Below are 11438 nucleotides of genomic sequence, written 5' to 3' on the forward strand. Positions count from 1 at the left end.
ACATCTACATATAGAACACATAATCAGGTTCAAATGTTGTATGATAGTTTTAACTTTTAATAGCCTCTGCAACAATGAAAAGAGAGATGACATTGTTTTTACTGACAATTGTAAAATAAGCCTCGTCGAATATGATTTCTGCACGCGACATATTTCAACAGAATTTAAATATAAAGCCATTTAGTGATTTGGATACTTTATTAAATTACAAATGATTTGCATTATTTTACAGCTTTAGAGAACGCTTGCAAACAGAATGAGAGCGGGCTGTCGCACACTTTGCTGATGTCGTAATCTATATAAAACATAAAAAAGATAAGTGCGTATGCCAGTTTGTGTAGATTATTAGGTATCCGACGTAAAGTCAGTCAAAATAATACTTTCTTTACGGTGCCTACAAAACTACCGAATTATTTTGACAAAGTAACAGCAACTGGTAACACCTCATAAATAAAGAAATTATCGTTCAGCTGTCAGTGAGTTAATTAGGTTTTCACTCATTATGCCTTGGAAAATGTTTTTAGTGCGACAAAGTTATTTCTGGGTTGTGATAACAAAGTTTTGGAAACTCTGCGTTTCTCGGTTATTTTCGTTATGCGTCGTTAAAGATTTTATTTTATTTTTCAGTTTCTTTTTAGTGGGACGTATAATGTTTTAACTTGTTTTTTCAATTTCGTGCAAAGCTACTCAAGGGATATCTGCGTTCGTTATCCCTAATTTAATAGTGTAAGACTAAATGGAAAGCAGTTGGTCATCACCACTCACCGCCAACTCTTGGGCTACTCTTTTACCAACAAATAGTGGGATTGACCGCAACTTATAACGCCCCCACAGCCGAAAAGGCGAGCATGTTTGGTGCGACGGGGATGCGAACCTACGTCCCTCAGATTACGAGTCGAACGTGTTGACCCACCTTGCCATACCGGGCCATGTTTTCACTTTATTAAACGTGAAATGTAAGCATTGTATGTATAGCAAAGCCACATTGAGCTATCTGTGAGCCCACCGAGGGGATGCGAACCCCTGATTGTAGCGTTGTAAATCCGTAGACATACCGCTGTACTTGCGGGGAATCATTTTAGGTATTAATTAAAAAGTATTTATATGTATTACATATTAAAAAAAATAATGAGATATTCTACAGCTGTTCTATGAAACATATGTTTTCATCATTCTTGTTTGATAATCTCTGAAAACTGCAGCTAAGTTGATTGTAAGGCTACTCAGTGAAGCTAAAAGAGGTTTAAGAAGGGAAACTTAGTTGAGACACCTTAATGATTTTTCGGTATAAACCTAATGTAAAAAAAAAAAAACACTGTTTCTAAAATACTGTTTTGAAGGGAAAAAAGAAATATTCATTTCCATACGTTATGTATTTTAACTTGTTATGGCATATTTGGTTAAAGGTCAGGTTAAGAGATTTCAAGACTCAGACGTAGTCATTCCTGATTTGGAACTATTGTCCAAAGGTAGGGGAATCTGTTAAAATCACACTCTGTTTAAACAGCTGTTGTTAACGAAATAACGAGATAGGCTCTCGCAGTTAAAAATTCCCAAACATCTGAAAGTACGAAACATACCCAGCGACATATCGCGGCTCGAGCCTTGGACTTTCCGACACGCAGCCAGTCACAAGGCTATGCCAGGCCAATACCCAGAAGTAAAACTTACACAATATTCTAATTTGTCACCTTATCAAGATCACCCTCAGAAATAAAATGCACAATGCTACATATATTTACATGTTCAACATAAAATTATCTCCCTATTACATCAAGTGATTGCTTGAGCCCAATTGATCTTGAGAGATACACATCTCGTGATTAGTAGGTAGGGCAATGGGTAAGACAAAGAGTGTCTCTTCGACTTTCAAGGTGACCTGATAAGAATCCTTGACAAGTAGGAGCGTCATTTTCGAAGACTATTTTTCACATTTGCTGTTCAAAGACAACTGTCATTAAATTCTATGAACAAGAGGAATTGAAATTAAATACATCTGCCACTGATAAAAATTGCAGCTATCAATCGCTGGTGGCAGATCAAGGTAAAAACAATAGAGGAAACAAAGTTATAAAATACAATAGATGTTAGTTTGTGTCAAAGCTGATTGATTGCTTGAACAGTGAAACGATTCGCATGTCTCAAGCTGTGAAATTATATTATAGGATCTGCCATAAGGCAACTATCTATTAATTCAAAAACCCTTATCTCATAAACAAGCAGTAAAGCACGACCTCAGTAATACTTAAAGTACTTACTATGGGTATGTGTAATGTTGTATGTTAAATTATGTTTTACTATTTTCTGTGCAAATGGATGAGAATTAGCATGTCCCTCTTTTCCTGTTCTGAAAGTACAGCTTGCTGGAGTTGAAATAATGATGAGTGAGACGTTCTCTGTCAAAGGTTGTATTCTCTGATTGTTTAAAATGTCGAATAATACAAAGAGCGTGCATAAACATTGTAGTCAATCATGTCTATACAAAAATGTTACGTTTAAGGTCTAATAGATAACACTCTTCTAAGGTGATTTCGCAAAAATATTTTGTTTTCTTATTGTTAGAGAACTTATTCGAACAGTATGACAGTAATTACAGTCATCTGTTTTAGCGAGAATAATCTAGGTTTGTGTGAGCACCTTTTGATAAACACGAACTTATTACTGTGGTCTTATAGAAATATTCGTGTACCAGTTGTCTTCTATACTTCTCGATGAATGGGCTAAGCCCCTTCCAAATATTAAATGCCACGCAGTGTGAGGTCTAATATAGCGATGTAAAATTATCCAACCCAGTATTAGATAAGATTTCTAATAAAGTGACCAATCGGCGTACTTTTTAACCTGATTGTTTCCTGATAAAATGTGAAAACAAAAAAGCGTTAGAGGGGTTCCTAAAATTACAATACTGGTCACTGTAGGGATTTTGTAATGGACTTAATAGGGTTTTAATAGTGACTGTTGTTCTATAAAAGCAGAAGAAAACGAATAGAAGGGAATGAAAGATACGTTGACACAACTAAATAAAACTAGTATTCTCTTTCATTTTTGCAACGTTTAGAGCAGATGTCCTTCGTCAGACAGTAACTGTTGTGGTACATAGAAATTAAGCTAAGAAGGATTCATCCGTTATTACCTTTTATCCGAACATTTTAAAGTAATAGGTTTATGTTTTAAATGTTGTAATACATGACTATTTAAGTGATGAACATCTAACTTTATTTTTTACAAACTCAGTATTATACGTAATAAACCTCATTATTAGATACCCGAAGTAAACCCTTCTGTTAGCAAACTTACGCTCTCAAAACTGATGTAAAAAGCAATAAATATTGACTCAACAACTGGCTCGGATATAATTCTGCTTTTGTGTGTTGTTACAAAATTTGACATTTAACTAGAACATATCTATGCACAGAGACTACATAGTCTATTCAATAGTAGACTGTAATCCACTAGACGCGAAAACTACTCAAAGAAAATTTATACGCATGCGTTATTAGTCAACTTGACTGTTGCGCATGCGCAGTCTTATACGCCAATTACATTTCTGAGGGAACCTATGGAAATGTGTGCTTAAAATAATATTTAGTTGTTATTTTGTACAACAATTTTGTCCAACTGAGGGCAAATAGTAAAGTCTCAAATGTTAATTTAAATTATTTACTTCATTTTTGATTTACTATGATTTGGATGATGGTGGAGTTTTAAAGAAATATCAATAAGCTACGAGCGAACGATAAAAGTTGTATTGTTGCCTTCATCATCCACAAAAAGGCAGTGCTATTTGGTGTAAACTAAGACATTTGATCAATAAAAATGCATGAAGTCACTCAAATGTCATATTGATGCAATTATAAAACACGTAACGTAAATGAATGAAGACAATGTATGTCATTCGTGATGACGACAAACCCACTTGGAAGTAAAAATGTATTTCTAGATGGCTGGTATGGGCATTAAAACTTTCGCCCTTTGCTAGTACAGCGGTATGTCTCCGGATTTACAACGCTAGAATCAGGGTTTCGATTCCCCTCAGTTGGTTCAGCAGATAGCTCGATGTGGCTTTGCTATAAAGAAAACACACATTTAAGCTGTTATTAAAATAAAATAGACAGCGACCTTTTCTACTTTATTTTAATAAAAGTTTCAATACCATCCGTTTTGAGCTACCTAATGTATATCATTATTACCTTATGTGATCATTCGCATGTGTCAGGTGTTGTGTTTTTGTGTTATCGAGCAAATTCTTGGACCATTTTTAATGATAAATATTTCAACTCATTTTTTGAATAACTCCATAATCGTTGACAGAGGCCGCGCGGATATATAATGAAGTGAATTTCTAGCAATAATTGAAGTTAAATATTGTGTGTAGGCGAATGCAAAGCAGTCGAAAAAAAGTTACAGTTTTATCAATATTAGTTTTATAATTACTGTGAAATGACTGATGGTTTATCACCGTAGTTACTTAGCCCATAAATTCTTTAGTGTTAAAAAATATACCGTTCACACTTGGAATCTGATAAGAATTAAATGAAATCTGGATTGACATCCTTAGAGAAAACTATTTTATGTGAACCTGTCTAGTGCAATATAATACTAATCTTGAAAAACAAACATTAGTAAGGTTGTGTTCTTCTTCATATTGTATAAAGTGAAAAAAAATATAAAGTTTAGGATACACTTCAATGCTTGCTTGTTTTGAATTTCGCGCAAAGCTACACGAGGGCTATCTGCGCTAGCCGTCCCTAATTTAGCAGTGTAAGACTAGAGGGAAGGCAGCTAGTCATCACCACCTGTCGTCAGCTCTTGGGCCACTCTTTTACCAACGAATAGTGGAGTTGACCTTTACATTATAACGCCCCCACGGCTAAAAGGACAAGCATGTTTTGTGTGATGGGGATTGGAACTCGCGACCCTCAGTTAGGAGTCGAGTGCCTTAACTACCTGGCCATGCCGTCCCTCAATGTTTGTTTTAATAAAAGTAACGTTCAAAGGTAAATCTTACAGTTTGATATTTTTTAAAGGAATCATTGGTAGATTGCACTTATTTTAATGTTCTGCGAATATTATAAACTGAGGAACAGAACAAATAAACAAATTAAATAAATAAAGAACAAAATAAGTGATTTTGATACAGCGCGTACATTAATTTATTTAACTTTCTGATTATATATTTCATTAGAAAAAAACACTATATTAATTGTACCAAGAAATGCATCTTCCCCTTTCTTCTGATCGTTTCTGAAACGAAATTAATAATGAATATCGTGAACTTAATATTCAATGTAGATTTGCATTTAGCATAGCTGAAAACAGTTAATTGCTTCTAGAGTAAAATTTTAATGTATATGGTTTCTTATCCTTTATAACCTTGATATTAAGACATGATTATCTTGCCAAAATCTGGCGCGACTGTCTCTGCAAAAGTTTTCACAGTTGATTTCAATACCATGTCAATATATTATATCAAAGTAGCCTCTGGGGAAACAGTATGACTTGTGCGTTTGTTTATATTCGTATCGGTACCCGCTTTATAACTGAACCTATACGAACACCTCCGTATTTAGCAATATCACATATATTATATAAATTACCTTTGGCTCTCCACACATATAAACTTTTCGGTTATTGCAAAAGTCATAAAAATTTGACTTGCAAAAGTGTAGGGCTTCACGACATTGCTACAATATTATGTTCTGTCAATAAACGTTGATGTGAATTGTGCAGTAATGCATAGTGAACTATAAGCCTTTCCAAACTTAAAACAGACTTCTGGAGTTTGTTCCTTAGCGTTTTGTCACTACAGACGATAACCTATAATCTATAACAATAAAAGTCATGTCTGTGTATCTGTGTGTGTGTTGTCGTCATAGCTCCAAAAGATAAGAACCTAAACATCTGAAAGTTTACACTAAGTGGGCCCTGAGGGTCTGCAACTGTGTATTATTATTTATCTTATTCACGTGCGTGCGCGCGTGCTTATCTTTTTAATGAGGCAAGCTAACGAAAAATCACCTAATAATCATATAAGTAGATAATAGTTACCAGGTTAATCTTCTAGGATTTTTGTCCAAACTGATTAGGTACAGAACAGTGTTATTCGTCGTCTCCATAACACTTGCACTATTAATCTAGATACATCAGTTTCGTCTTCGTGTTTAACGCTGAGTTTTATTTTTGTTTTCCATTATTTAAATTGCTCTGACAGTGTTTACTTCAGTAAATAACCTCTGCTGGCCATCAACAGTTTCGTAATCCAATGGTCGTGGATTCGAATCCCGTCACACCAAATATGATCGCCCTTTCAGCCACGGGGGTGTTATAATGTGACAATCAATCCCACTATTCGTTGGAAAAAGAATAACCCAAGAGTTGGCGGTGAACGGTGATGACTAACTGCCTTTCCTTTAGTCTTACACTGCTAAATTAGGGACGGCTAGCGAAAAGAGCCTTCGTGTAGCTTTGCGCAAAATTCACAAACAAACAAACAAACAAACCATCAACAATTAACACAGTTTCACAATCATATAGAAAAAGAAGTATATCAAAACAATCACCAAAACAACAAATGGCCAGTTATGAAGATGAAAGAAAAAACATTTCTTTATTTCCAAGCAGAATAAAATTTGCAAAATACGTCAAAATAGCAGTTCATTCCCACATCATGAAGTGTGTTTTATGGACTGTAAGAAATGTTTACACTTTTATTTCTTGATAAATAAATCTAAATAAACTAAATAAATATGTATTTCTAAGCCTCAAATGTATCTTTAGTTCATAATATACTGAATAACTCAGAGGTCTGAAAAACATGTTCTTATTATAAATTATTCTATATATATATATTCTGGATCAAATTGAGATTATGTGTGATTCTTTGTGTGTTAAAACTCTTCAATATATGGAACAATAAATATTCATATTTTATTAATGAATAAACACCATAATATCATATTCTACAAGTATAATCCCAACAAAATAAAGAGAGTAACTGCTGAGCAACTGTCAGTCGTTTACCAGAAACTCGTATAACTCTCTTCGTAAAACGCTTTGAGATATCTTTGGAGTCCATCTCAACTTAAACACGGTCCTTTATATACGAAACAGAACACATCCAGAGGATGTAAATCTATAATGGAAGAAATAACCTCTTTTAAGAACTACATATTTTTCCAAGAGTCTCGGATCATATTCCAAGTTGAAACATACAAGGTAAACGCTTAGGTATAAGTGTAAATCACAAAAGAAACATTTTGTTGCAAAACCTCACTTAATGGTAAATAAAAGAAAAAGGATGGATAACATAATTTTAAACAAATAGATGTTAAAAATATACGTAACAAATTAGTATAAAATTAAAGTATAGTATTTAACTTAAAAAGAAGAAATGTGGTGACTAAATGTTTTAAAAATAGCTTTCACCTCTTAGTTTACTTTTTTATGACGATAATCGTATAAAACAACAGCTAAAATGATTGAGCCAAAGTTTATTAAAAAACAAAGCATTAACTACATTGTTGTGAAAAGGGGTGGGACATTTAAAATGCTTTTGTATTATACTGTGATTTTTTTCAGAGTAAATCGAGAGACGTGAATGAGCCCTTGCGTGTGCTATAGCCCCTTCTCTTCCTTATTCAATAGTTATGAGACAACAGAAAGCTTAAAACCATTGATCTTGTTATTAGTGAGACACTACGAAAATGTAATTTTGCTTGTTGGTTGGTTAATTCAAAGTGATAGTTTAATTAAGTCTTATTAATTATTTTAAAAGGTAAAACAATATCAATATTAAATCGGTGTTATTTACCTCTGCTGTTTACCTTCAGTTTCTTTGTCACCATCTGCCATAACCACTATTTATTCCTCCAAACCCTCTTGTTCCTCCTCTTACAAATCCACTTCCATAACCATTAATGAAGCGACTTCCACTAAATCCACTTCCAAAGCTGTTTTCATATCCTTCAGCTCCCAAGTCACTAAATTCTCCAAACTTACTATTATCAGAACCATAGCCAAACCCTCTTTTGTCTGTAAGAAAACTACCAAAGTTACTTCCCCTTAACCCCAATTTTCCTAATCCTCCACTAAAAGATTCATATCTTCCAAATCCACTATCTCCAAAGCCTCCAGTGCTATGCCCTCTGTTAAATCCGCTGCTACCTTTACCTTTTCCAAATCCACTATACTTATGCCCCCTGTTAAATCCTCCTCCTGGACCACCAATGCTGTAGCTACTTTCTCCACTGCTACTTCCGAATCCACCACCACTGTGTCCACCACTAAACATGCCACTTCTATAAGTGCTTCCTTTTTTGCCATTACCGAATATACCACTGCTATGACCACTTCCTGCTCCATAATCACCTCCTCCTTTACCATCTTGAACACCACTACTGTCATATCCATCACTATTATGACCACTTTCAAATCCACTATTGCTATGACCACCTTTAAATCCGTTGACGCCGTAACTACCTCCAACTTCACTGCTTTCATAGCCACCATCTCCTCTGCTACTTCCAGAGTTAGTACTACCATATCCAACTTCAAACTCCCTACTTCCTTGTTCTTTCCTAAATCCAACACTTCCGTGATCACTACCGCTTTTATGTCCGTTTCTAAGTCCACTACTTTCAAGCCCACCCCGAAACCCAATACTATCATAACCACTACTGCCTTTTCCTTTTCTAAATTGACTGTTTCCATATCCAACACTGCCGAGCCCACTTCCACCGTTTCCACCTTCAAATCTACTGGTTCTATACTTTCGTCTTCCTTGTTCTTTCCTAAATCCAACACTTCCGTGATCACTACCGCTTTTATGTCCGTTTCTAAGTCCACTACTTTCAAGCCCACCCCGAAGCCCAATACTATCATAACCACTACTGCCTTTTCCTTTTCTAAATTGACTGTTTCCATATCCAACACTGCCGAGCCCACTTCCACCGTTTCCTCCTTCAAATCTACTGGTTCTATACTTTCGTCTTTCTTGTTCTTTCCTAAATCCAACACTTCCGTGATCACTACCGCTTTTATGTTCGTTTCTAAGTCCATTACTTTCAAGCCCACCCCAAAACCCACTACTACCGTAACCACTACTGCCTTTTCCTTTTTTAAATTGACTGTTTCCATATCCATCACTGCCAAGCCCACTACCGCCGTTTCCACCTTCAAATCTACTGGTTCTATACTTTCGTCCGTGCAAGTGTTTACCATCATCATGTCCACTTTCAAATCCATCGCTTACATATCCTTTTCCGTTCAAATTCCCTCCACCGTCATGACCTCCTTTAGACCCACTCGTGTTGTACCCATTTCCTCCATAACTTCTACCACGAACGACCATTAAATAGGCCGTTAGAAAGAGAAAAATCATCTAGAAAAAAAAGTGTTTGTGGTAATTAGCCTTAATTGTTTTTGGAGTTCTGAAGTTCAAGAAATGAAATTTCTGAAAAACTAAATATGAGTATTAAAGTCCAAAATAATCTGGCAACCACACTTTGTATATGATAACTAACATTATCAAAATAAGTCAGGTAAAATAAAGAATGTACACTACACGTCCCTCAACTGACATATGGAACATAAGAAAATAACAATATCTTTACCACTGAAAATAATAAGCATTTTCTTAAACGTATGTCCTTGTTGCATGTCTTTGTCAATACGAGTTGATACTGTTTTAGTAACACTTATATTGTCTAATACGTTGATATAAGTTACCAGAAACCTTAATTATTGTAATGCGAAGCAATCAGTATGCTAAACTAAATACCGTTTGTTTGTAGGGAAAACAGTGTTATAGTACATACTGTAAAATAAATATAAAAATAAATTAAAACTCACGTCTTCAATAATCGTAATACGTCTATCCTTAAATATATCTTATCTTATTTTGTGTGTTTTGTTAGTTATATTTTAACCTCAATACCACTATTACTAAACACAAAAGACACGTAACTTACCATTATCCTCATTATTATTTCACTCTTATAACTTAGTGTATAAGAAAATCACGTTGAAATCTAAATAGCAAAGTATGAACGAAGAGGAATGCGCCAATCAACATTAATGTCAGAGAATAACAGGGTTATTAATTTTTCTCGTCTTTTATACCTTGCTAATGAAGTGAAGAAATGTGTTAATTATTCTGCCAAGATACATCTTCTAGCCATTGACTGTGAAGAATTAGGTCAAAACTATGCAATATGTAGGTTATCCTGTTCTTTCTTTTGTGTTCACGCTTTGTTTTGTTTTGTTTTGTTTTATTTTATAGTGACACGACCTCTAAACTCGTGCATAGTGCTAACTTGCTGCTCATTCTATTAAGTATAGCCTAAAATTCAAAAAGATTCTCATTACGCTATTATAAAATATGGCCCTGCATGGCCAAGCGTGTGCATTCGACTCGTAATCAGAAGATAGCGGGTTCGCATCCCGCTCGCACTAAACATGATCGCCCTTTCAGCGTTATAATACGATGGTCAATTCTACTATTCGTTGATAAAAGAGTAGCCCAAGATTTGGCGGTGGGTGGTGATGACTAGCTGCCTTCCCTCTAGTCTTATACTACTAAATTAGGGACAGCTAGCGCAGTTAGCCCTCGAGTAGTTTTGTGCGAAATTCAAAACAAACAAACAATTGTACAATATATTATTACTTACGCACAGCCTGCTTGGAAAAATTAAAGAGTTGTCCGACTAGCACTTTAAAAGAGCTTTTTACTACTGTTACTATTGTTTTCATACTCTTAGATAACACTAAACAAATTCAAAAGAAAACAAAACCCATTTTACGTATCTAAAATATTCAAAACAGATCTAAACCAATTGTTTAAAATAAAAAACAAACAAACTTATTTTCCTTTGATGATACATTTCATACGATTTGCTCCAAATGGAATGTATCACTAAGGGAAAATAACTTTTTTTAAATATATGTATATACAACGATTGGTTTGTTTTGAATTCCGCGCAAAGCCACACAAGGTGTTTCTGCGCTAGCCGTCCCTAATTTAGCAGTGTAAGACTAAAGAGAAGGCAGCGAGTCATCACCACCCACCGCCAAATCTTGGGCTACTCTTTTATCAACGAATAGTAGAATTGACCATCGTATTATAACGCTGAAAGGGCGATCATGTTTAGTGCGAACGGGATGCGAACCCGCTATCCTCGGATTACGAGTCGAATGCCTTGACACGCACCGCCAACTCCTGGGCTACTCTTTTACCAATGAATAGTGGAATTGACTGTACTTTATAACGCCCCCACAGCTGAAAGGGCGAGCATGTTTGGTGCGATGGGGAAGAATATCTGGTAAAAAAAAGTTAAAACAAAACAATAATTGATTGTATTAGAACAATAAATAAAGTTAAATGATTGGTCTATGCTTTAGTTGTTAATCTTTAAAGGATTAAGTGGACAAAGGTTGTATAT

At 35.0% G+C, this 11438-nt stretch overlaps 1 protein-coding gene across 1 annotated transcript; it reads right to left on the minus strand.

The window, feature by feature from the left end:
• Nucleotides 1–6886: 6886 nt before the first annotated feature.
• LOC143239440 (uncharacterized) lies at nt 6887–10155 on the minus strand. Its single transcript, XM_076480497.1, has 3 exons — nt 9969–10155; nt 7811–9379; nt 6887–7132 (listed from the first exon to the last, which is right to left on the minus strand). Exons 1-2 carry the CDS (start codon nt 9978–9980, stop codon nt 7838–7840), a joined length of 1554 nt encoding a protein of 517 aa, XP_076336612.1. The 5' UTR covers nt 9981–10155; the 3' UTR covers nt 6887–7132; nt 7811–7837.
• Nucleotides 10156–11438: the final 1283 nt, after the last annotated feature.

Source organism: Tachypleus tridentatus, chromosome 13, assembly GCF_004210375.1.
Source record: "Tachypleus tridentatus isolate NWPU-2018 chromosome 13, ASM421037v1, whole genome shotgun sequence".
Classification (NCBI taxonomy): Eukaryota; Metazoa; Arthropoda; class Merostomata; order Xiphosura; family Limulidae; genus Tachypleus; species Tachypleus tridentatus.